We start from the raw sequence: 26,556 nt of genomic DNA on the forward strand, positions 1-26,556 counted from the left end.
TATTATTATTATTATTATTATTAGTTTCAGGAGCGTGGAATATTTTGCGACAAACCGGGCATGTACCACTTTGAATCTGGATGGAACCAGACTGCAGGTGCTTAAAATAGAAATGGGGCGGGTCTCATTAGGCACTCTAATGAGGGGGCGGGCTAATGAGCCTAATTAGCCTTCGGGTTTGTTTTTAATTACGACCCGGCGCTGCTGCTGTGCCACAAGTCTCTGTACCAAGCCGAAGTAATAGGTGCCTCTTGTGATCTCTCGGCTGACGCTAATTAGCCGGGTAGGCCGCAGCTGCAATTACTACAAACCTTGAATCAGCTCGGAAGAACGGAGGCACCTAATTAGCCCTGAATCAGATTTCCCTCCGTGGTGGAGGAACAGCTTTACTCCCTCTCTCTCTCTGACGTCTCGCGGCGTTGCTTTGCTGGTCCCAAAGACTATAACTCCCACAAGGCCCTGCAGGGATCGGCGGCCCTTCCCATGCTCCTTTTCGGCCAATGGAGCGCCGGGCGGCCTTGTTGCCAAGGTTGGATGCCGGAAGTGAATCCGGCCGGGCCGGCGCGGTGCAACTGCCTTGGGTAGCCATGGCAACTGCAGAGCCGCGCGCCTGGTTGCCTGGGCCCGGCGTTCGCGCTGAGGCCCCGCACCGGAGCGGGGTGAGGAGGGGGGACGCGGCGGGGGTCGGCCGGCAGGCGGGCGGGCGGAGGGCGCTTCGTGGGGCGGGGAAGGCGCTGCAGGGCCGCTCCCGTGGGCGGCTCTTCTCCGTCCGCGGCGCGAGCGAAGGAGCTCGCCTCTGCCCGCTTTTCGTTCCTGGGCAGCCCGGCCATGAGGGCCCCCAAGCAGGCAGCGAGGATGAGGCTGAGGGTGGGCAGGAGGGGGCGGCCCGGTGCCTCGCTATGGCGGGAAGCAGGGCCGCTCCCTGACTAGTGGGCTCGGTGGGAGGGTGGCCCGCTTGCCCGCGTTCCTTGCGCTGGCAGACGGTGTCTTCCTTCCTTCCCGGGTGGTGCTTTGCAGGTGTAAGCAGACTCCGCTCCGGGGATGGCCATGGCTGGGCCTGCAATACGGATCGGCGACCAGCTCATTCTGGAAGAGGACTACGATGAAACCTACATCCCCAGCGAGCAAGGTGAGCGAGAGCACCAGCAGTTTTACCCTCAGGGGGGCCCATGAAGGAGAGCAGAGCACCTGGAGAGGGGCCTGTGGCTCCAGACAGGAGCAGGATGACGCCTCTCCAGGTGGTGATGGAGGAGGGTGGCCCTAGGTAGCTCCTGAGGACGGCTGTCAGCCTGGCCGGCCTGATGCTTCTTTTCTCTTCCGCAGAAATCAATGAGTTTGCTCGAGTGATTGGGATCGACCCGGAGGTCGAGCCAGAGCTGATGTGGCTGGCCCGAGAAGGCATTGTGGCCCCTTTGCCCGCTGAATGGAAACCTTGGTAAGGCAGAGCTGCCCGTTGGGCCATCCATCCCTATGCTGCTCTCTCCCCCACCCACCCCCCAGCTGCTGCTTCTTGGCTGGCTCATCTCACACTCCACAGAGCCTGCTAAAGCAGTTGTGACTTGATCCAAGCTAATGTTAGGCTTGGAATGGTGAGGAGCAATATTTATTTCAGCAGTGGAATTAAGGCCCAGCCTGTATATGTTGCAGAATGAGGTGGCAGAACATGGGAGGAGGTTGTCATTTTTGTTCATGTTCATCTGTATCTCTGTGGCATAAAGACCCCCCAAAGCCCACAATCTGTGAGTGTAAAAAAATAGTGTATGTGCAGATAGTGTGTGTGCACCACAGCGCAAGGTTAAAACTTAGCTTGTTTCCTTCCTTTGGTATGTCTTTTTTAATAAAAAAACAACAACAACAGTCACTCCTCCCTGCTGTTTGAAGTACAGAGTACCATTCTGTTTAGTTGTTCTGCTTTGTGTAGACCCGATTTCACTCAGACCACACACAGGCTAACGGGGAATCAAAGCTGAGTTTCTACAGTTGTGATATGTTTATATAATGTGCATCTGGGTGGTGGCTCAGGTAGGTGTTGGGAAGGGATGATGCTCAAATTTCTCCAATATGGCCTGTACTGATTACCCTAAGCCACGAGCTGTTTTCTGGCTACATTTCTAGAGCATAATCCTTCCAAACACTGTACTAGCTGCTTTATACCTTCCTGATAACTGTGGGGGAAAGTGTAATCACATCACATATTCTTCCTTGGGAAGAATAACCATTACACTGGGAGGCTCAAAGGCAACTGTTCACATCTAGCTTTTCTTACCATTTCACTTGCCTCTCACATAGGAAGGGATGCTTCCAAACTATTAGTGGGTTTGGGGGACCTTGGAAGTCCCTTCAGATTAGGAAGGCAAGGATATTCTTGAGCCTGTGTATATGTATGCGTGCACACACATGTATGCATGTATATGCGGCTGCTTAGATTCCATGTCCATCTTCAGCCAAGATATCACAGGGGACATCTATTACTTCAACTTTGCCAATGGTCAGTCAACGTGGGAACATCCATGTGATGAGCGCTACCGACAGCTTGTGATCCAGGAGAGGGAGAAGCTCCTGGATCAGGGAGGTCTCAAGAAGAAAGAGAAGAAAAAGAAAAAGGAGAAGAAAGAGAAGAAAGAGAAAAAAGAGAAAGACCTGCTGAAACATCCAGTTGTGAGTACCTTAGTTGGATACAGGGCCGGATGGAACTGGGTGTTAGAGGAAATGCAGACTTCTTGCATGTTTCCTGCTGTTCCTGCTTCTCTCCCACCCCTGTATCTTTTCTCTGTAATTGGTGCCTGTCCAAGTTAAAAGAGGGCCACCTTATTTCAGCACAAGAAGAGGGATTTAGTCTTTAGGTGTCATTATTATTAATTTTTTTTCCACTCTTCCTTAAAGGAGCTCAAGATGGTGTAGACACAACCTCTGCCTCCCCTTTACCCTCGCTGCAGCCCCACATGTTAGATTAGGCTGAGATAAATTAACTGTCCCAAGGTCACACAGTGAGCTTCTTGGCTGAATGAGGATTTGAACCCGGGTACTAGTTGCTTGGACTATTGCTGTGCAGAGTGTGGCTTGTGAATTTGGCTAGAGAGTAGACTTTACCTGTTGCAATCACACACAGCGAGTTACTTCTAAAGTAAGAAAATAACAAAGCTGTGTCTTATAGGAGGTACATAACTTAGATCAAAATGCTTCTTGTTCTAAGCTAACTATCTAATCTAGAGAAGGCAAAGGTAGCTATGCTTGCTCCTTTGTTTTCAGAAGACATTTCCAAGATGACCCTCTCATCTTGAGGTTGTGAGAAAGAGATGGAAGTTGGGAGGAGGATGCAGTCTTAACTGATAGAGAGGTCAGCATAGAGATCAAAGGTACAGGGATAGTTTGGGAATCTGGAGGTCTTTTAATCTATCTGTTTTAGCCCTATGCAACCCCCTCTCTGCAAGCTGAGTTTCATCTAGACTTCTGGCACTAGTTCAGCACAGGAGGTGTGGGTCAGTAGTCAAGGCCAGCTGTAAGGCAGCTGCTAAGGTAGCACTGCCACCCACCCTAATCAAAATATGGCTTGTTTTGTCTGCATCTTTTCAAACATAGCTGAGCAAATAAATTGTTTTTGAGCTCAGGGCTCAACAGGGCCCTTTTTTCTTAAGTTTCTGTCCTTGTGCAGCTCAGTGAATATGGCTATCAGAAAGCTGCTAGCCAAGACTTACTTAGGATCCTATCCATATTTTTTTGTGTTTTCTGCCAAACATTCAGGGGTTAAGTCACATTTGACTACAGCATGTTTTCTCCCATAATCCACACTGTAGCAGTTGCATGTGGTGATCTCCACCCCATCCTGGTTTGCCATTGCAGCTGATTGGGGAGCCCAGGTTGGAAACAGCTAGGCTGTCAGTAAGAACAGCTGGTTTCTGTGAAGATCTCTGAAGACCAACCACATTTGGGGCAGCAGAAGTGCAGGGGGAGGATATGCAGGAAGAGTCATATTATTGGGAATTCTGCCATGGGTAACTTGTAACTTGTCTTCCTTGGGAGACTCTGTCCTAGGGAGAAAGACCGGCACCTGTACAAATTATACCAATCTGTAAGTCTGCTTAATGGCCTTTATCTGCTTAGGAGACGCAGTCAGAGCCGGGGATTCTTCCTTCAACATCCTTTTATAGAGTGTCATCCCCTGTCCTGTCATCAGGCCACGCAAGTCCTGAGCTGGAGCAGCAGGGCAGCTTCATGACAAGGAATGAACTCTTCCTGAAGAACCGCAAAGGAAAGGCTTCAGGGATGTCTCCTGATCCAAGTGACCCACCCCGGCTGCACTCGGGTCCTGTCCCTAGTAAGCTGCAACCTATTCTGCCAGCCAAGTCAACCCCACGGACTCGCCAGATCCTGGCAGACGTGGAGAAGATTCTTGGAAGAGCTTCATCTTCTAGCAAACCAGATCAGTCATGCCAAGATGTGACAGCAGAAATCAGAAGTACAGCTGCTTGTGTTTTTTCAGATTCAGAACCTGATTTAGATGGCTCCAAGATTGCTGTGCCACTTTTCCAAGCACTGAAGGAACCCACTGATGATGGGGCTGTGCTGGCCCTGGAGACACCGAAGGTGAGAACCCTGTTCTTTGACGGTGAAGAGCTAGGCAAGGACCAAGAGAATAGTTACATGGAGGAAGGTTGCCTCTGCCAGTCACCTGATTCTTCACCCGGAGAGCGGGTGATGGGGCCTTTCAGCTGCATAGGACGGGATAGAGGATTATTGCATACAATTGAAAGGGAAATTCAGCGGTTTCCTCCTCCTGCTGTTTCCCTTGTGTTGGCTGGTGAGACATACGAGCCCAACATCATGGAAGAAGGTGACATCCATTCTTTGCAGAACGACCCGAGGCCTTTCTCTAAAGTGAAGGAGAGCAGAAAGGGAAGGAAATTCCAAGAGCAGTGCCATGCCACAGAGCTCAGCATGAGTGGAAGAGGGGGCACCCAGCAGCAGACTTCTGCCTTTGGGCTGGGAGTAGGGACTGGAACAGGTGGGGAAGCTAGTCCTCTGCTGGCTGCTGCAGGTTTGTCAGTTCAGCTCAGGGGTGAAAGGAGACATGGTGAGCGGCTGCACTCTGGTGGTGGTGGCGGCAGCGCTGGCGGCAGCGTGACAAGCAGCTTGGCTGACCATCTTGATTCTGAGATCTTGGGAGAAGTTGACAACTTCTCCTGGGACCTACAGAGCACTCATGGATCTGACCGCCCCATGGGCCTTCTGGCTGTTGCCAAAAGAACTTTCCTGGAAGCTTCCCATACCCAACCACAGAGCATCCCTAATGACCATTCGGAAAGCGAGTGCTACACAGAGGATCAGAAGTTTTATCGGCATATGGTCCATATGGTGAAGAGGTCCAGAGGAGCAGAGCTGGCTGTACCTGAACCGCTCAAGCAACAGCAAAGTGGCTCTGAAGAGTTTGTCACTGGCCTGAACATGGAGCTTTACATCCCTCAGGAAGGAGCTGCGGAAGCAGAGACGAGGCCTAGGCCAGGAGCTGCAGTCTTTAAGGCAGGGGTACTCCAGAGTCCAGTCGAGGGTCAGGTGTTCTTCATTCAAAATAGGCAGGCAGAAGGAGAGCAAGTGCAGAGCAGAACACTGGCAAAGAAAGACAGCTGGCCTGAGCTTTCACCAGGAGGAAATGGAGGTGAAGAGGTAGGCAGTTTAGATTATACATGTTTATTTTATAGTATCTCTGCTCTTCTGCGGAGATGAGGATGCTGCATATGGAGCCCCCACTCCCTTTAGTCTTTCCATCAACGCTGCAAGGTTGTTAGGCTGAGACAGAGTGATAGGAAGTAATCCATTAGGTTTTGTGGCTGTGTGGAGATCTGGATCCTGGTCTCTCTAAGGCCGCTGCAAGGTGAAAGGAAAGATTATCAGACATCATTCCCTGGTATTGATCCAATACTGACACTCAATTGTTGCTCATCTTGCCAGTCGGTGGGAGACTGTGGATAAAGAGATAAACCTATCCCATTTATAAAAGAAGAATAACTGAAATAGTTGAGTAAATTAATATTCATTTATATTATCCTGCTGTTCCTCTCAAAGGAGCCCAGTTTATTTAGGGCAGTTTTCAACAACATAAATTCACTTAATTGTCAGGGAGGGGGGTCATTCCTCTCCTCCCTCTGCACCATCCCCAAATCTGCTGTGAAGTGTTGTGGGGAACCCCCAAAACAGCTTTGGGGAACAGCAGAAGGGAGAGAGCCTGCAAAGGTTTTGTTGCTCAAGGAGAAATCATTTTGCTGCCAGAACATTCTCATTAGTGCTACTTCATTGAGTACAATCCTCAATAATAGTCCCTCATAAAATCTGATGGGAAGTTTAGGATGGGGAAAGGAATGGTTAATGGCTTTTGTGTGACAGTTGTTGAGTAGAATTGCAAGGAATCTGCTTACCCAGATCTCCTCTGGTGTCTTAAGGTTGCACCTTTTCCCATCCTTGGGTTTCCCACATAATTCCTAGTCATTGTGTCTGAGGAGCACCTGAAAATAATCTTGTGGCTACCCAGTTGCATTCATGCACCACAAGGCCAGTGTGTTATCTAGTGTGTTTATTTGAACACCTCTGGGGGAGCCAACCTGTACTGATAAAGACAGGCCCTTTTTGTAGTGGGACTTCCTCCAGTCAAGTCCCATTGGCCATATAGGCAGAAAGAAGTCATGTGCCTATAGTTTCCCATCACATGCATGGCATTGGTAGGCAGCCCAGGCTGGTCTGCAGCTTTCTCCCCTCACAGTTTATTGGTGGACTTTATGCATCTTGCTCAGAAGTTTGTTTGGTTTTTTGTCACTCTCACAGTGCTGTGATGTAAATTTGATTTACTGTTGTTGTGGTTTGATTTTTTCAGATTGTTCTGCTTTGTTTTGTGTCGTGTATTTTAACGTTGCACTCTACTCTGGGATTGACCATAATACAGGATGAATTATAAATCTCAATAAAAAAATGTTCCTGTGTTTTTAGTTGTCTGCCTGGTATAAACTTACAGAATAAATAAGTGGAAGGGTTAGCCGTTTTGTTTCAGTTCTTTCAGAAGTGAACTGAATATCTTGTGGTGGCCAAGGGTGCCATCTTCTGCAGGTGGCGTAACCAGTGGCTCTGGTGGTAGATGTAGCCTTTTAAGGTATCTGTAGCATTTGCCAACTGCTGGTTCCTCTAAGCTTGTAGACAAACCCTTTACATGCTGCAAATAAATAGATGCTGCACAGTCTGGCTGTGTTGCGTGGGCATAAGTCATTTTAATGTGGAAATGAAGATAGATGCCTCCCTGTTGCATTGCTTATTAGTTCCTGAAAGAGCTTTTGACATTGGAGTGAATCAACCTGATTTGACCGTTAGGTTTCACTATCAGCTTATTTCAAGGGACAACTTTACTGCAGTTTTTTCAGACAGGTGTGGGTTTTTGTTTTGTTTTTTAAACCTTAACACAGAACCTAGGTCTCCAGTTGTTGTCGGACTGCAGCTCCCATCATCCATGGTCACTGGTCCTGCTAGCCAGGGATGATGGGAATTGTAGTCCAACAACAGCTGGAGACCCAGGTTTGAGAAACACTGCTAATGCAAGCCACACACTTGTGTGCTTGCGTTGTTGTCCCCTCTCCAAAATGAGATCAGCTCACGCTGACACTTCAAACTTCAGTCTGTTGTGATCCAGGAAAGCAGTTCTGTTATTGAGGTGTGAGGTAGAGAAAGAGCATGTAAGAAGCCATGTCAGACTGCTGTTGAACTTCTAGCATAGTCATAGACAGCTTCTGCTTACCTTGTCACTGTGTCTTCCCCCTCCCTGAAATCTTCCAGTCTCCAGGACCTATACTAGCTCCTGTCCAGTCTCCCCTGGGGAGCCTTGCTCCATTACGTGGGTTTGTGGATGCTCCAGTCAGTGCACCCTGCAACTTACACAATACAAATGGGAGAAGTGCCGTGGAACCGAAGGCACCAGCACATACTATCACAATGGTAAACAACTAAAATCTGGCTTGTGTTGGTGTGCTTATGAACATGCAAAGTTGTTTGTGTGGCTTTTTTGCCTCTTTTGCTTTGCATTATCTACTTAATGTCCTTCTGATGTATGCATGTTTTCGTCTCTTAAAGCTTGGCAGTTGCAAGAAAAGTCTGTTTCAATCTGTGGATGAAGAAGAGGAAGCATCCTTAAACCAGCTGACTCCTAATGGGGCAGAAAAGGAAGATTGCAGCAATGAGGTAGTAGTGCTTGATAAATAGAGTTGCTGTATGAGATGGGGATGGAGGGCTGTGCGTATTCCTTTCTGATCTGATAAATGGTGGACACACTTGAACATAGAAAGCTGCCTTTATACCAAGTCAGATCATCTATCTCAGTACTGCCTGCACTGATCACTTGCAGCTCTCCAGGGTTTCAAATGGGGATTGTTCTGTACCCCACTGGAAATGCCATTGGGGATTGAACCCGAGTCCTCATGCAAAGAAGATTATCTGCCACTCAACTATGATGCTTGTCCATTTCAAGTCTCTTGGCTTTCCTGCACAGAAAGAAACAAGAGTTGGTGCAATGCCTATTTTACTGCATGCTTCTAAGTGGAACATGCAGCAGGACAGACAGATCTTTGTATAAGTGGCGATTCTTGCAGTTTTAAATTCTTTCCTTCCCAGAAGAGCCCAATTCTTGATGCAGTAATCAGACTCTGGCTTCATTATGCCCATGTACCTTTAGGCTCACCAGCCTTGAGAAGGGGCCAATTTGCTCATATAAATCCAAATCCACACTCTAGTTCCTCTAGCCCTGGTTCCCCCAAAGATCCCTACACTACATTGCTTGTGGTTAGGGTGAGGGAGCAGATTGGGACCCTCTCTTGTTGCCTTCTTTGTCCCCAGTGTCAGTTCTTCAAGTATGGCTTGGGATGCACAGCTGAACATTTCTCTGCTCCTTGTTGCATGTCCAGAGTCCTCGTGGGACAGGTGGGCTTCTCAAGAACCTGCACATGGATGTTAGTGCCCTTGGTGCCAGCTTTGACAATGAGGTATGTACTTACTGTTTGGCAGGGTGGATCAATTTGATTTAAATCAATTTGATTTAAATCACTAGTCATTAAGACTTGATTTAAATCATTTTTTGTACAGAAAGACTCATTTTTGCTGGTATAATATTAATATTTACAACCAGCTGAAGATTTCATGTTGGAATAATAAATTTTCAGAGTAGTTTTTACAGTTATATCAAAACTTACTGATTTGGTTATACTATTAGAAATGCTTTGACAGATAATTATGAAATTATTGTGAGGTTTAATAAGTTAACTGTTTATATTTGGACAACTTTTCTGCTGTACTTTATTGAAAGGAGAAAAATAAGCATTTCCTTAATAACAATTTAAACAATTTATTTAACTAAATCAATAACATTATAGCATACTCATCCATGTTTGTTAACTGATGTGATTAAATGATTTTTTTTAAAAAAAAAAAAACCTTAGACTGAGTTTTAGCACACATGAAAAACTTAAAACAAATCCTTATTTCTTGATGAATAGCCTTTGGACTATAATGTAACTTAAATGGAAAACTATCTGTAGAAAGATTTTTCCTCCAAAAGCATTTTATTTTATAAATCTGATTTAAATTTTTAAAATCCAATTATTTATTTATTTATTCTTTAAAAATCATTGATTTTTATCCACCCTGCTTTTTGGATAGTTTCCTGGTATTGGGAGCTTAAAGTGCCTGCTTCCCAATAAAAGCCAATCCTCAGATCATCTTTAAAAGAGGAGCAGCATTTGGGGTATAGTAAACACATCAGCCCCAAATGCCATGGATGTGATGTTGGGTGACCAAGAGAGAAATTCCCCTAGGAGAAATCTGGCAGGGTTTGAGGAGCAATTTGATATCTCAGATACTTTCGCTGCTGCATTGGTGGTTTGTGTATTTTTGTGGGTTAAAATATTCAAGGCATTCACCTTAGAATGCTGTGGGTCAGTCACTCTTCACTTTTTTTAGTTTGCTTTCCAGTCAGTCAGAGTGTGCAAAGCTGATGATGGGTGTGTCCCCCTTTGCTTTTGAAGGTTTCTGAAGGCAGCAATCCAATGAAGGAATGGCAGGTTTCTGACCACTTGGACCCTGAGCCGCATAGCGTTGTGAGTCTGCCAGTAACATAGTGCTATTTAAAATGATTACAAATCCTCAGGGGCGAGTATGCTTCCCAAGGAGTACTATCAGGCAAAATCAACTTATAAATATGTGCAAAAAAAGGCCAAACAGGAATGGCAACTGAACCGCTGGCAAGCACTTATAGCTGCCTCAAGCACCCGTAATTCCCGAAAATTCTGGCTGTTGGTTAACAGAAAATCTAAAAGATACCCCTTAACAGTTATTCCTGCCCCAATTTGGGAATCCTTTCTAAGGAGCTATTTTGCCTTACCAGACCTTAATATTAATACAATCGATGGAGTCTATGAGCAGCTCCCTCTTTGGCCACCCACTGACCCGGAAGAAATCCACAGACTCATTTCTAATCTTAAAATTGGAAAAGCCCCCGGTCCCGACCTTGTCCCGGCGGAAGCTATAAAACTTCATGCAGACTGGTGGGCGAAAATCCTGACTGCTACTTGTGATGCCGTAAATAACAGTGGGAAGGTACCAAGAATATGGAAGGATGCAATTATTGTTCCAATTCATAAAAAAGGCTCGACAGATGATCCGGGAAATTACAGGAATATTAGTTTATTGTCATTAATTGGGAAAATATATGCACGGTTCTTGTTAACTAAGCTTACTAAGTGGGTCGAAGAGAACAACCTGTTTGGGCCTGAACAGGCTGGTTTTAGACCGAATCAGTCAGCGGTTGATCAGGTCTTAGTTTTATACCACCTTGCCCGGAAATATTCCTCCCCAAATAGAGGCCAACTTTGTGCGGCCTTTATTGATTTAAAGGCCGCTTTTGACAGCATCCCCAGAGGATGACTTTGGGGAAAATTAGCCCGATGGGGAATAAACAAAAGACTTTTGTGGCTAATAACTAAATTGCATGACGGATCGGCCGCTAGGGTGAGAATCACTCCGGCTGGAGACCTCTCAAATCCAGTAACTATCAATAGAGGTGTTCGTCAAGGATGTATCCTTGCTCCGACCCTTTTTAATCTATTTATAAGTGATATGAGGGCGTCTCTGATAGAGTCTCAAGAAACGATCCACGCCCCCCGTCTTGCCCAATATCGTTGCCCCCTTCTACTCTACGCCGACGACGCAGTGATCCTATCCTTCTCAAGAGTCGGCCTCAGGAGGGCATTAAAAATCTTCGATGTTTACTGCAAATCAAATTTTCTTACAATTAACCATGTTAAGTCCAAAGTTCTAATTTTCACCAAGAGTCGAAAAACCTATAATTGGAGAATAGACGGAAAAGCTATTGACCAAGTCTTTAAATTTCAGTACTTGGGAGTCTTTCTCCAACACAACATGGGCTGGAAGGTCCATATCGCATATGTATTAAACAGAGCTAAAGCCCTTTCCTATGCGTTATTGCGTTTTTTCTTTTCAGATGGGGCTTTCCATATTCCATCAGTGTTAAAAGTTTTCAAGGCAAAGGTGATTGCAACAATAGCATATGCAATCCCATTATGGGGGTCCTTTGTTAACCTAACCCATTTGGAGGTAATCCAAAACCAGCTTTTAAGAAGGTTGCTAAAATTACCCAGGTGTGTAAGCAATACTGCTATACGACTGGAACTAAATGTTACATCTCTAGAAACCACATTATGGAAATGCATCCTCTGTTACTGGTTGGCATTATGGCATAAACTTCCAAATCTCCACTTGATACAGTGTCTCTGGAGAGATGACTTCCCTAGCCCCTGGGCAAAAATAATACATGGGAAACTTGTGTCCCTAGGACTATCTCCATCTGTACTATTAAAATTGGATTTAATTTCTGCCAAAAGAATTATAACTCACAAATTAGAGGAGATGGATTTACAATTTAATATTGCGACAGGTGGTGGCACCTGTTCGCCGATAAACCTTGGGTTAACACCACCAACGAAACTTCCATCTTACTTAACTACCTTTTCTGTGGTGACGCACAGGTATGCCTTTATAAAGGCTAGATTCAATGTTTTCCCATCAAACGTGTTGGGTAACAGACTCTCCAACGGTCAGATCTCACTCCTCTGTGACTGTAAAAGTGGATCTATAGAATCATTATATCATATAATCTTCTGTTGTCCATTACATTCGGCTGCACGGTCCAAGTTTCTGGCCCCATATTTATCGAGAATTGCTGATGGTCCTCAGGAAGCCCAAATAATATACTTATTAAACGACGAAGATACAAGTAGATCCCTTGCAGTCGCTAGATACCTGATTAATGTTTTATTTCAAAAGAGGAGAAATGGATCACTGTATGTCTCTGACAGCTTAGCTAAACTTAAGAACCATCAATAAGTGCCAGAACTAAGACGCATACCCCCCAAAATCTGATGGATCTGAATGGCGGTTTACATAGAGGGAGCTTATTGTGTATAGTGTTTACTTAACTGAAGTAAAATTGGTTCTATATGGGTGTTTTAACTTGGAACTGTTTAAACTGTATTGTTTATGGATAAATTCTGATGTATTGTTTCGATATGGGCCAATGGCCGCAATAAATCTAATCTAATCTAATCTGCCAGTAACATGGGTAGTAAGAGAGTAGGAAGAAGAAATAGAAACTTCTTTGAAAAAATAAGGAGTTCTTGGTGAGCGCATAACTCTTGGGCTGGCCCTTTTAAGGACTTTCTTACCAACTCTCCTGGTCTGTTTTTGTGTGGATGAAGTTCCAAGTACCATTGCACCTTGCTTTGTACCCAGTATCAGTATCATTGCTGGCTTCAGGTCCAAAGCCCCGGTCTCTTGGCCTAGAAGAGGGTCTAGAATAACTAATGGGGCCGCACACTCTCCCACCCCACCCACACCCCAAGTTCGTTAGCCTTGGTTGTCTGGGTAAATGACTTCTACCATCTCCACCCCCAAACTAGGTCTGATCCAGACAGTGAATATCAACAGCACTGCTTCACGCCATTTCCCCCCAAGAATGGCACATTCAAGACTGTCTGATAGCGCATCTCAGGCTAAGATATCTAAACCAGATTTCTTCAACAGAAGCCTCACTGCTGCCATCTTCAGAGCAGTCAGAACCACCCCATTCCTCAAGGAGACATTGGTAACCTCCAAGGTCCCTATGCCCAGCTCTGTTCTGACATATTTAAGTAGATTAAGATGAGTCACTATCTGCTCCCCCAGTCACAGATCAGCCCCCTTGCGCACCACCCTGTTCAATTCAGAGGATCAGGTCTCAAGTCCTGCGCTGTGTATTGGTCCAGTGTTCATTTGAGACAAGGTGTCATGGTTGTCACAGAGGCCTTGGTCGTGAGCTGCCCCAGAGAAGGTAGCCTCAGCCTGAGTGCTCGGGACCCCCAAGGCTATCAGCCTGAGGGTCCTCAGCACCATATTCAAAAGTACCTTTGAGAGCTGAACCAAAGAATCCTCTTGGAATGCTAATCTCTCCTTACCCCTTTGTTTCTTGGGGGCTTTGGTTCCCAGAGCCCAAGCTTTGAAAACATCATGGATGTGTTGCCTCCAGTCCTGGGAACTCCGAAGTTTGCAGTGAGCAGAGCCATGGTTGAAAGCACTTGGAAGGAACAGGTAAGTGGCATTGTGGAGCTGCATGGGCTCCTCTTCGAACATGTTGTCTTGGAGTTTGCTCCTACAGCTGACTTGCTAGGAGAGTGCAAAGTAATGTATGAAGCAAAGGGGCAGGTCTCATAGAGGTTTAAGCTGGAACAAATGTCCACTTTTAACTGGCAGTGCTCCCAGCCACCCCAAAGTTGTGAGCCTGTCTCAGAAGTCCTGCTATATACCTCTGCTCATCCAGCAGGTCATTTCCAGGTATGCAGAGAACTGCTGGTGAGGAGGCCACACAGACATAAGATGTGCCTATTCCCATAAGCTGGTGGTTGAAACTTGGATTGCAGAAGCTCATGGTTCTAGGATAGAACAGGAGTGAAGGATTGAGGTGTCCTATACATGCCACTCAGCTGCTCAGCATTTAGAGCATGCCCCACAGGGATTGGCTGTGCCGTGGAGTTGCTGATCATGCACAACCAATACTAGCGGTGGCTTGCCGCAAACCTTGCTTGCCAAGAGTCACCAGAAGAGTACTTCTGCTGTTGTCTTTGCAGCCACATTTTTAGCTCCCCATATATGGCAGCAGGTGGGTGTGACTTTGGGGGAAATGGCCTTGTAGGCCAGATTAGAACCCCATTAAGCTTGATTTTTACCAGTGGGCTGGAGGTTCCCCATCGCTGTATCCGAAAAATAAAAACTAGTATCCTTCCTTTCTGCATCTTAATGTTGCTGTATCCTTTTCCCTGGTGATTTGGAGTAGAGAGGACCATGTAGGTTGGGGGCTATTTGAAGTGCAGGCAGTGTGTTATGGCTGGGAAAAGAGATTGCATGGGATATCCATACATAAGCTGGGGGTGCATCTGCAGACCCTTAGCCTTGTGTTTCTGGCTTCTCATCCTTGCTCCTGCAGTCTCTGCATGGTCTTATTGCACATTTAATGGAATCTGTTGCATCACAGCAATTGTTTGTGTGTGTGAAAGCACCCACTATTGAATCAGCCAGCCAAGTGGTGTGTTAGGTCTCTTGTGGGGTAGTTCATTTATTTATTCTTTCTCACACACAGTCAGTCATTCTCTCTAGACACAGATAGCCTGATCCAGTGAAGTAATCCTGTCCCATGGAAGACAGAGCTGTAGGCTTCACCATCTTGTCTGTACTCTGGAACTGTCTTTCAGCAGCACTTATTGTAGGCATAGCTCAGAAGGATCAATTCTATTCATGACTCTGGCTGTCTCCACCTTCCATTGAAATGGCAGTATTGTGGCAAACCCTTCTTTCTGTTTTTATCTTTCTGGTAGACTAATGACTGGTCAGGACAGGAGAAGGACCAAAGCAAAGGCAGCCTAGCAGAGGAGAAAAGCCAAGGATCAGTTAAGAGGTACAGTTCTTTTGCAACGCTTTTCATCCATTCCACACAGTATTGTCACAAAGCAGCCAGCTGTCAAAATCCCTGGTTCTCAGGGGCACATTCTTGCTTTATTTCCTCATTCATCCTCTCCCTCTTCAGAATCCCTTTTGTGTCTTGACAGCAGGTTTTGCTCTGTTCAGGGTGGGATGTTCTTTTTATATAGCAAGGCCCTAGGTTTGTCAGTTAAGCAGCACCCTCCTTCCCTCTGTTACAGATGCCACATTAAGGAGGCAGAGAAATAACCTCCCCTCCATATCTGCACACAAACATTTAGGATCCAGGGATCAGCCCCATGCATAAATTTAGTTGGATCTGTTAGTAATGGCCTTTAATTTCAGTGGTTCTACTCTTGAGTGCAACCCCATGATTCCTTTACTTAATAAAATTAGTTGAACATTACAGAAGAGGATAAATGAGGTTTGTCAGTAGCATAAGAACATAGCAAATTTGATTACTTGTATATGGTTATACGTTGTTCTTATGTTCAACTAATAAAATATTCCAAAAAAGGAACGTAGCAAAATACAAAAGGCATTACAGATTTAAAGTATTGATGCAGAGTTGAGGTACAATTCTTAATTGCCTGCCTGCAAGCTGTAAACTTCTTAGAAGGAACTGAGTAAATGTTCAGAATTTTCTTTTGAAGAATATACATTTACAGTACATTATAAATTGCCAGCTACAACAATTATTGGAGGAAAACAAACTATTCTAAATTATTAAAAGATGATAAATTCCACATGATACCCAGATACTCAAAAGAAATACATTAAATCCCAGCATCTGGATAACATACATTGGGTTGTCTCCAACTAAGTTAAAAAAAATGGTGATATGCATAATTAGTGCTGCATGGCAATGGCTTCCCTCTTGGGGCTCCCTCCCCGTGGTTTCCAGGCACCCAGTAGGACCTGCACCCTGTTTCTAGAGGCTCTGCCCTCCGTAATTAGGCAAGCTGTAAATCTTTGTTCTTTTGCATTTTTATTGCCACCAAGGGAGAGGAGCAAAAGCTGCCCGAGTGGTTCTGAAGGGTCTGAAAAGAAGGCAGTCTCGGTAGGTTCTGGCACCTTGGAAATGAAGATGAGAATTGAGCACCGGCTGGTGAACCTGAATGAGCGAGACCCATCCTGCAAAGAGTAAGGGGATGCAATGGCATATGCTTCTGTCTAGGGGGCCCTTTTCTGCAAGAGGAGGGAGGGACATTGAGGTGCACACCTCCTTTGGGTTCTGTCATCCTCCCAGTAAAGTGTCTGTACTGGATTCATAGGAAGCTGCTCATAATGATGCCGGGGATTGAACATGGCAAAGCAGATGCTCAGTCACTGCCCTGTGGCCCTTCTCCAAAAATAGCTACTTATAAATACAGGGAGGGGGGGGCAGGGTTTCTAGAAGAGAATGTGTATTTTACAAACTTGTGTCCTAATCCATTTCCTAATTGATACTTAATGGTGGCAAGATGGAGGTGTGCTGTGTTATGTTTCTAGAGCTCAGGCCAACCTGTATTTCTTCACTATGAAATGGTTCACTGGGATAACTGGGCAGTGTGCTCTTCAACCCGGATGGCTCAGCAGAGCCCCTTCTTTGCTCTCCTCTTCAAGGTCCCACCAAAGCAATTTATGACGGTTATCACAGGTTTTGTTTCATAAAACAACATGCATTTGATGTAAAGCAAGTTAAGTGTGTTTTGTCTAAAAGCATCTCTTTTTGGCTTTCCATGGATTTTAGGAAGAGAGGAAAGTTTTACAGCTGCACACAGTGGCCTTGTGCAACATAGTCTCTCCTCTTGGTTCCTAGCTCAGAAAGCCAAGTGAATGCAGTGTCACTAGTAAAATAAACGTAACTAGTCATGGCCTTGAGTTTTGTTTTGAAAATGTAGCAGTCCTCTAAAAGCCTGGGAACATGGCAGGGATCCAGGCTGTGTACCATGTGGACAGTTGCCTGCCCTTTCTGAGCCTGGTACCTGCTCCATCTAGTGCCTGACAGTCCAGTACCATCAAAGCAGCTTTCATGGATATACCTTAAGGCAGCAGAATTATCAAAGCTCTGGACTAGGAAATGTAGCTGTATGGCACCATTACGTTTTCAGAGTAAGTTCTGAACTGTAAGCAGCTGCCATGAATTTGGAATTCTAGATTCTCTTGAATGCTCTTCTGTGGCTGTGGTGCCTAGTAGCCTCCTGAGATTCTGAGAAAATATGATCTTGAAATCTGTGCCTTGCTGTGCATGGTAGATGAGATTTATTCTACCTGTGGCAGGCAGGCAGCATATGGTACAGCTGTAAGTTCTTCATGCCACACATGAAGCTGGGACAGTAGGTGGAGATAGTAGTGTATTGGGAAGGCTGACTTCTCTTGTGGAAGAAGAAGACAGCTTTGTGAAGTGTTCTTGTTGCTATATTGTTCCCTGCTAATCTGAGTGTTTAATGTGGAAATTTTCTCTTAATGGCAGGAATTTTGAGGCTGAGGGTAAGCAAATGTCCTGGGAAAAGCATGCTGGGGATTCCCTTGAGGAAATAACCAAAGCGCATCACACTTTGCTGGAACAAGCAAAAATACATTTGCTGCAAGAAAAAGAGGCGCGAATGCAGCAGCTGCAGGAAGAACTACAGCAAGAAGAGGAGCAGGAGATCCAGATGCTCCATCAGCAGAAAAAGGATGCCCTCCAGTGAGTTCCATCCACATACAGAAGTTTTGCTTCTTTTCCTCCCTGCAGTGAATCCCCTGCAGCTAATAGAGGGTGGAAGGCCTTTTGAAGAGATGCTAGTCCATGGGAGTGGTGTGTCTTACAGCTTGCAAGCATTCAGTTCTTTTTAGGCACCCCCACCCCCACCTTGCAAGGGTAGAAAGAAGTCTCTGCCACATTCAGTGTTGGACTCCAGATTCCCAACAAAAAAGTTCAACAGAAGCTTCCTATTTGGAGTTCATTAGGAAGTTCATTTGCTCCTCACTAGAGAAAGTTGCATATTGCTTTCTTGGTGCTATTCTATGCAGCTAGTCTTGCTATGCCTGTTCATCAACAGCTGCTACTTTGGAGCGAGTCACGACAGGATAATCTCATTTGATTCTCTACTCACTTGTGCTCTGTATAGGACTGTGACACACCTATAATGGCCCCTCTTGCATTGCTTGGCCTTTGGGGTCAGGGTCAGCAGTTAAGCTAGGCATAAAAACATTTTCTGCCACATACAGCAGAAGGCTACTGGATAAAACATTCTTGAATAATCAAGGGCAGTCCACTTAAACAATGACTTTAGTCAGGAAGAGAAAAAAGCTGGGAGTAGTAAGACAAAAATACAGAAAATGGTGGTGTGTGTGTGTGTGTGTGTGTAATTTTGAACAGGATCCTCTGTGGCAAAGGTGTAGAGGGAGATCCTAATCCTAATCTGAGCCACTGAGTGAGGCCTGAATACAGCTGGTGGTTCAGTTTTCATGGCTTAGGTTCTAGTGAAAGGGCTTCCTGCATTCTCCTCATCTGTCCCAAGCCTGCATGGAGCAACATCTTCATTTGTAGCAGTCTTAAAGCAGCATATTGTTACAGGTGAAGCTTGAGCACCTGGCTGACATCTGAAGGGCAGGGCCAGAGTTGGAAGTGAGAATGTGGAGAAGTCTGAATCCTAAACTTCTGGAAGGTTTCTTTTGTAGAATCTTCTACAAATCCCAGTTGCTTGAAACAATCTCACACTTGGATTGCTTGAGAAATTGCGAGCAAGTTGTCTTCGCTTTTGCTGCACACTACTGAGGTTGTCTACTGGACTTAAGCAGTGCTCCCATTGCTGTAAGGAGATGTACCCCCGCCCTCCAAAAAAATCACTTTCTGCTTGTTTCTTAGATCATTAAAAGCTGAGTTGGAGGCTGCTAGGCAGAAAGAGGAGGAGCGCTTGAGGAAGGAGCTGCAAGACGAACTTCTGAAACTCCAAACCCAGATCCATTCTGAAGCAGAGGCAGAGAAGGCGAAGATCAGGTGCTGGTTTGAATAGGCAGGGTTTTCTGCAAATATCATCCTTTGCTGTGAAGGTAGAAGCTGGTGGCCTTGACAGTGCAGTGATTAGCCTTGTATTTAAACCAGCTTTGTGCAATGAGTGCACCCTTTCCAGCCTAGGAGACCATTGAGAATGTACACTGTTTACAATTCATTGTAAAAATCACTGGAGGAAAAGTCACTACCAAGGTAGCCTTCATTCCAGACCAGTGACTTTGGTGTTATGCCAAGATAGTGCTGATTCTGCAGCTTCAACATTTCCCGAGACTCCAGAAAAGTCTCGAGTGAAAATGGTAGTGGTTGAATGAAGGACAGTGATACCGTGTGCTGCTGAGCACTCCAGTGTCTCCCTGCCATTATAGTTGTGGGCTTCCTATCCCATGTGACACCATAACCTTCTAGCAGTCAATGCCTGGGAGGTTTTTAAAACTGAGAAATCCAGGGCCCGGGTGCAGGCCTTTGCCATCTCTCCAGCTGTTGTGGGGGGGGTGGGCATCCTTTAGCACCCTTCCACCTTGGTGCTATGTTTATGCTCTTAAAATACAATAATGTGCAGAAAGGGGTGTACTTTCAGTGGCGACATTGGATAAGGCCTTCTCTGTGGTGGTGTCCCATTTGTGGAATTGCCTTCCTCATGAGTCCAGCTGGCCCCGATCCTATCTATGTATTTGCAAGCATTAGGGGTTATTTGGCTGCCACTGCAATTAGAGGCCACAGTAGGTTCCATGAGTGCTTTTATGATGGAAAACTTCTGTGGTCTGTTTGTTTTAGTCTATAGTTTTCAAGCAATTGAGCAGTAATGCTTGGGGATCATATCCAGCTCCGTAGATTTTTCTTTAGCAGCAGGTGGAAGAATTTGACCCTGTTGTTGGGTCACGTAAATTATGAGGGGGTGCCACATTCCATCTGGCATCCCGGCTGCGTTTCCCCAGTCAGGAAATTGGCAAACTCAAGGGCCTGAGGTTTGCCACCTCTCGTTGGTTTGGTTCATGGTTTGGCAAGAGGGGAAGGGAGAAAGGGTCTGCTTCTCTCTTAGTCTCACTGGCTGCTTTTCAGGCTGGCCCAGGAGGCTGCTCTGCAGAAGCTCAGAGAGGAGCTGGAATCCTTTCAGCAGTCTGAAGAGGATGAACTGAAGGCGCAGAAGCAGCTTTCTCTGGAAAGGGTGAAGAAGGAAGCAGAAGCTGTTGAGCAGGCAGAACAAATGGAACTGGAGCAGGAGATCAAAAGAACCTTCAACGAGCTGAAGAAGAGGCTGGTCAAAGAAAATGAAATGGTGAGCTTCTGCGTTGAGGCTGTGGAGAAGCCACGGCATTTGCCTCTGGAAGAACCCAGGTTGGCAAACTAAGGAGAGGAGGGCGAGGGTGGCAGTAGGATCCTGTAGCTGCAAGCGCTTGTATTAGCTTTTAATTCCGGCTTTGTGCTGTTGTCAGCCCGTGTCTACAGTATATGGAGACGGGTATCAGGGGTTGTCTGTTCTCTCTCTCTCAAAAGGGTGGCTTGCAGGGTAAGTGTTGGTCAGCATGAGATCTTGGGTAGTCAGCATTGACTGTATCTGGTGCAGATGTTGTTGACCTGCTTGGGAGTAGCTGTCACACCCACAAACGCCTGGTTTACACATTGTCAAGCCATAGTCTGAAACAAGCTGTAGTTTATTGTGAATGGGACCAAAGTAAGGGGTAAATGATTAGCTGAGAGTACTGAAATTAATGAGGTTCAAGCCCCCTCGGGCAGTGGCAAAAAAGCAGTGTGTCATAGTGGCTAAAGTTTGACAAAGATGGGGAGATACGGATCCAGATTCCCACTCAGCCCTGAAGCCAGTCAGGGCTGTGGGCCAGTCATGGTTTTTCAGTCTGACCTGTTTCACGGTTTTTGAGAAGATAAAATGGGGACCAGAACCACACTGGCTGCGCAGTGGAACTTTCCTACCTCTCTTCTCCCCACACTGTTGAATGGTTTCTTTAAATGTAAAGGTTCATCATTGTTCCACTCGATGTGTATGTCTTTAAGGGGCCAGAGCAAGGGCCAGAGCAAAGTAGCGAGACCCAGCTTTACAGCTGTGAAACATAGCAGGTGCTGCTGAGTTGTATTGATTAAGCTGTGTCAGCAATTGGGTGTAGTATATAAGGAGCAGCACCTAGCTCTCCCATTATCCTGGGGGATGGGTTGGTGGTTGGGTCTGGTTTATTGATGTATTTAGTGTAAATGGAGTTTTTGTTTTTCTTATTAAAACCTTCTTTAAGTACTTTTTGAGTCCCTTTTTAATGCATGGTCTCCCCAGCAAGCTCTCTGCAGCGTTACTATACTGCAAATAGCCAACACACACATCCCCTAAAGATGTTCTGGGTTTTGCTCCCAACCCTCTGGAGCAGATTAGGAGAGGGTTCCAGGTTAGGGGTGGGGGTTGAATGTGCAAGGTGAAATACTCCCCATAGACACTGACTGAATGCGTGCCTTGGATACTGCCCATAGACACTGACTGACTACCTTATGCTTTTCCAGGCTATGCAGGAACTAAAGGAACAGTTTGCAGAAGAGATTCAACTGCAGAAATCTGCAGCAAAAGAAGAACACGAAAAGGTAAATTATCGGGATGGAAGGTGCTGCCTGCATGCCTTTTTCTGTACCTGCAACATTTTCATGACCGACAAGCCGCACAACCGCTGCTGAGTTCAAGTCAGTCTAGTAACCCAGACAAGAAACCTCTTTCTTCCTTTTAGCTCTCTATTTTATAAAACCCTGACACTTTTCTGTTTTTCTATCCCACTTTGCTCCCCTTTCTACCATGACGGGGCCTGCACTCATTCAGATGATGTGGGCCAAATATTTATTATATTTATTATTTCAGTTTTATTTTATTTTTAAAAATTATATCCTGTTTTTCACCACATCTGGATTTCAAAGCAGCATTTCAGACAACTTGATTGCAGAACAAACTGGCACTCAGTCATTTTCCAGTAAAAGAAGATTAATTGTTGTAAGAATTACAACAGCCAACATAGTCAGCAACCAACATTCCGGTCTCTCACTTGACGGAAACTTCTAGCTTTACCGGCTTAGAGCACGTTGGTAGGAAACAGCAAGCTGCCTGCTTTACACATTTGGTGACAGTTCAATAAAGATTTCCATCCTTTTCTGGCAGGTTGTCTCAGCTCTCCAGGTGCAGATAGCAGAAGCCCATAAAAGGGAGGAGGCAGAATTACAGAAGCAATTGGAGAGTGCAGAGCAAAATGTTCAGCAGAAGAGGAATCAGGTGGCCGAGTATGAGCGAGAGGTAATGAGGGAGAAACAGAGCTTGGATTTGCTGAGCATCCCACATGTATGCAGAGTCCAAATTACTCTGAGCCAGTCTGTGCTATCTGTTTGCAAGGGTGGGGCATGCTGAATGGTGTGGAGGAGCCATTGCATGAAGTAACTCCCAAAAAACCAAAATCCAGTTCATGATTAAGAGCAGCAGCACAGAGTCCTGCCATGAATGCTCAATTAGGCATCCAAGAGGAAAAGCTGGGCATTCCTAGCCTAGAAGTTGCCAAGCACTAGGAATAGTTCTTTGCCTATCCTCACTTTTACCTTGGGGTGCAGAGAGTACCTTCAGGAGGGTTTCCCTTGTGCTTCTCATCCAGTGAAGAAAAGCAGCCAGGAACGCTGGGCATTGAAACTGCCTTGGCTATCCTGGTTTATAAGAGAGGCAATGGTGGGGAGTGTGACTCTGCCCATTCTCCTCAATCTCTCAGCCACTTTTGAATACTGTTGAACATTGTGTCCTTCTAGAGCATCTCTGGTGGTAGGGGGCACTGTGCTTCCACACCTACCTTGAGGCCCATTTACAGAAAGTTATAGGAGGCTACTGTTTGGTGCCATGAGAATTGTACTGTACTCCCCATGCTATATGAAGCCTCTGGGAGCTGTCATTAGCAGATTTTCAGTGAAGTATGCAGATGCCATCCCAGCTCTGTTCCATTTGAATCAGGAGAGGCAATTGAGGTTTTAGACCCACAAGCTTCCTTTCTCCAGCTACTGGGCCTTGCCCTTTACTGACCTCAACAAAGACCAGAAAGGCAGGAATCAGTCTCTGTGATGGTACCCCCAGATCCTCATGGATGAGGCAAGGCAACTTGGAGATCTCTGTGCTTCACAATATCCAGTTGAGGCAGTTGGATGGTGGTGGCTTGTCCACATGCACAGAGCCAGCCATTCAGAACTTTATAGGTAGCAAGTAGGATCTTAGATTGTGTCTAGAAGCAGCACTCTGGCTTACCCACTCAAGCTCAGAAGCACCACAGGCAAGGGACTCCCAGCAGCCCATGTCCGCTGAAAAGTGAACCACTGCTGGAATGGCAGCTTAACCACTGGGAATGTTGGCTTAGCCAGGGTTCCTTTGACATCCCTACAGCTTAGTGACCTCCTGAAGGAGAAGCGCCAGGAAGTTGAGCGCAACCATGCGAGGCAGCTGGAAAAGATGCAAGAGGCACACAGGGAAACCATAGCCGAGATCCAGGCACAAAACGAGGATGAGGTAAGCCTGCAGCAAAACCATTTGGTGGGGAAAGTGAGCGCTGCGTGTGGCTATGTCCTTTTTGCACACCGGTAACCTAGATGTGTGGGTGAAGGCATTTGAGGATTGGGGAAAGAGCTCCGCTTGTGAGTGTGGCCTCCCTTCCTCTGTAACCCAAGGTACCACTGTATGGCTAGAGCTAACTCTTGTGCTTGATGTGTGGCAGGAGAGGAAGCAGAGGACTGAGCTGCTGGCAATCCTGCAAAGTGAGCAGGAGCGTTTGGAGCTGCACCATAAAGCAGAGCTCGATGCCTTGCAGAAAAAGCAGGCTGAACAGTTGAAGGACTTGCAGAAGAGTCATTCGGACCAGGTAGGGAAGGGAGGTGCTGGTGGAAATGGGCGGGGGAGAATGGACAGCATGAGAGTCCCTTCAGAGGGGCACGTGGATCTTATTCCCCCACTGTAGTGTTGTGGCAGAAACATAACTAGACCCATTGGAGGCGCTTCCCCGCCAGTAGTTTAAATGACTTGCATGCCCACAGGCCCCAGCCACAGAATCTGCACCCTGCTGGGACACAAGACTACTAACTCCATGGAAAGCACTCCTGGAATTAGGTCTTTAAAAATTGCACCAACTGTGTGGAAGCTGCTCATTAGAGAGCAGTTCCCAAGTTGTATCTCTGAAGTGGAAACATAATAATAATAATAATAATAATAATAATAATAATAATAATAATAATAATAATAATAAATTTATTTATACCCTGCCCATCTGGCTGGGTTTCCCCAGTCACTCTGGGCGGCTTCCAACAGAATATTAAAAGACAATAGTCTATTAAAAATTAAAAGCTTTAAAACATTATGTGGTCTCGGCGGCCGCTCCCAGTCACCAGTCTAGCTGCCACATTCTGGATTAGTTGTAGTTTCCAGGTCACCTTCAAAGGTAGCCCCACATAGAGCGCATTGCAGTAGTCCAAGCGAGAGATAACTAGAGCATGCACCACTCTGGCGAGACAGTCTGCGGGCAGGTAGGGTCTCAGCCTGCGTACCAGATGGAGCTGATAAACAGCTGCCCTGGACGCAGAATTGACCTGTGCCTCCATGGACAGCTGTGAGTCCAGAATGACTCTCAGGCTGCGCACCTGGTCCTTCAGGGGCACTGTTACCCCATTCAGGACCAGGGAGTCTTCCACACCTGCCCGCCTCCTGTCCCCCAAAAACAGTGCTTCTGTCTTGTCAGGATTCAACCTCAATCTGCTAGCCCATAATGGTGCAGGAAGGGTTGTGGGTACTGCTTCCCCCTCTTAGATATTGTGTGTTGTTTTGTCATACTGCTAGAAGTCTTCCTCTTCATTCCATCCCATTTGACATGTGATTGCCATGTTCTGTGTGACATTATTGACTGACTGTTGCTTAATATTGTGTAAGACTTCAGTACCTTCCTGCATGTCTGATCACTCTCTTTTTACCAGGAGCAAAAGTTCCAGAGCATGAAATCAGAACTGGAGCTCCAAGCCAAGGATATGGAGGCAAGACTCTCTCAGCTCCATGCCCAGGTGAGCACAGATGTGCTGCTAATTGCAGCATTGATAGTTGTGAGACTGACGTCCTTGAAGATTGGAACAGGAAAGGTCATGGATTTTGTGGGAAAGCTCCCTACTCTGGATTCTAGCCTTGCCAGCTCCTGCATCTATGTACATTTGTCCTTTTGTTCTCAGCAGAGGATGAGAGAATACAGGAAAGTCTGTAACACATTCCTGGTAGAGGAGCCACATCCCATTCTTGACACATCCTTCTACAGGAGATCTAATTGTTTGCTCCTGGGCTTCTCCAGAACTAGATGAAAGACCACCAACCCTCTCGTGCCAGAAGAGGTTTCAGCCAACATTTCTATACATTCTAGACCTTTTTGAAGTACTTGGCCCTCCTCAATCTGGTCTTCACCCAACAGTTTTCAGAACCAGCTGACTATCTAGCACTCCAGTTGAGGAAGCCAACAAAAAAGGTCAAGTCATCCTCAACATGACCCAAGGCTTTCTCCCATGGAGGGAAGCTTCAGCATCTGTCTTCAGGCAGGTGGATCCTGTAGACCAGAGGTTTTCAACCTTTTTTAGTCCACAGTTCCCTTGACAAACTACATTTCTTTTGGCGGCACCCATGTGGGGCTCAGAAGCCCAGTTATGTCACCCCTTGCCTGCAGAGCTGGCAGCCTCTTACCCTTTTTCAAACACCCTCCCTTTTGGAGTATTCCCTTAGCCTCCTCTCCTCTCCCCTCTCCTTGGGAGTCACTGGGGAGCTGCAGCTGCCATCCCTGGTCTCTGAGCTGCCCCCCCAACCCAAAGAGAGGTGTCTGTTCACACTGCCCCAGAGGGGGCTGAGAAGCACCCCCTGGCCAGCCCCAGGGGCACCATTCACCTGGGGAGCTTGTAGCCAGGGCTGCTGCAACAAACAGCTGTGCAAGCCTTTGGGAGGCAGAGACGCGAGAGGGCATCAGAGGATGGAGGGAAGGAAAGAGGGACAGAAGCCAGTGTTGCCCATGGCACCCATGACCATCATTCAAGGCACCCCAGGGTGCCACGGCACACTGGTTGAAAACCACTGCTGTAGATTAAACTGCATGAGTATGTGTTTGAGTTCCATTCCTCTGGACAGATTCGTTGCTTCTCAAATCTCCCAAGAATCCAACACCAAAGATTTATCACAGCTGTTTAATACCTTCTGAACATAGGTGTCATGCTTGGAAAGATTCTCTGGGTCTTCTCCATCTCCGTGTTCCACAAAAAGGGCCTGGAGGAAAATTTGGGGCCTCAAATTTCTGAATTGTTTTAAGAAGGAGAAGGGGTTCATTTTGGAGGCATACAGCCAGGGGGTAACTTGGGCAGCTACAGACAATGCCTTGTTTGGAAGGAGGCTTCTGCCAAAGGTGCTGTAAGGACTTACATCTGCCAACATCTGGAGTTACTGCATTTGGACGTCTCTCTTCTGTCCACTCCACTCCCTGCTAACTGAGAATGGGAAACTGAATTTACCGTGC

The 26,556-nt window shown here is 46.2% G+C and overlaps 1 protein-coding gene across 1 annotated transcript in view; it reads left to right on the top strand.

Moving 5' to 3' along the window:
• The first annotated feature begins 525 nt into the window (after window positions 1-525).
• Window positions 526-26,556, top strand: part of CEP164 (centrosomal protein 164) — a 38,787-nt gene continuing 12,756 nt past the window's right edge. The window contains exons 1-20 of the mRNA XM_083480820.1: window positions 526-659; window positions 1,018-1,129; window positions 1,324-1,435; window positions 2,445-2,658; window positions 4,102-5,661; window positions 7,810-7,968; window positions 8,104-8,211; window positions 8,931-9,008; window positions 10,047-10,121; window positions 13,561-13,662; window positions 14,943-15,022; window positions 16,048-16,188; window positions 17,501-17,716; window positions 18,881-19,012; window positions 20,087-20,303; window positions 21,530-21,607; window positions 22,170-22,301; window positions 23,421-23,543; window positions 23,749-23,892; window positions 24,995-25,078. Of these exons, the coding sequence (XP_083336946.1) occupies window positions 1,042-1,129; window positions 1,324-1,435; window positions 2,445-2,658; window positions 4,102-5,661; window positions 7,810-7,968; window positions 8,104-8,211; window positions 8,931-9,008; window positions 10,047-10,121; window positions 13,561-13,662; window positions 14,943-15,022; window positions 16,048-16,188; window positions 17,501-17,716; window positions 18,881-19,012; window positions 20,087-20,303; window positions 21,530-21,607; window positions 22,170-22,301; window positions 23,421-23,543; window positions 23,749-23,892; window positions 24,995-25,078 (3,843 nt within the window). The 5' untranslated portion in view covers window positions 526-659; window positions 1,018-1,041. The remainder of the gene's footprint in view (window positions 660-1,017; window positions 1,130-1,323; window positions 1,436-2,444; window positions 2,659-4,101; window positions 5,662-7,809; window positions 7,969-8,103; window positions 8,212-8,930; window positions 9,009-10,046; window positions 10,122-13,560; window positions 13,663-14,942; window positions 15,023-16,047; window positions 16,189-17,500; window positions 17,717-18,880; window positions 19,013-20,086; window positions 20,304-21,529; window positions 21,608-22,169; window positions 22,302-23,420; window positions 23,544-23,748; window positions 23,893-24,994; window positions 25,079-26,556) is intronic.

Source organism: Podarcis liolepis (genome assembly GCF_965112155.1).
Source record: "Podarcis liolepis genome assembly, chromosome: 16".
In the NCBI taxonomy this organism is placed as follows: domain Eukaryota; kingdom Metazoa; phylum Chordata; class Lepidosauria; order Squamata; family Lacertidae; genus Podarcis; species Podarcis liolepis.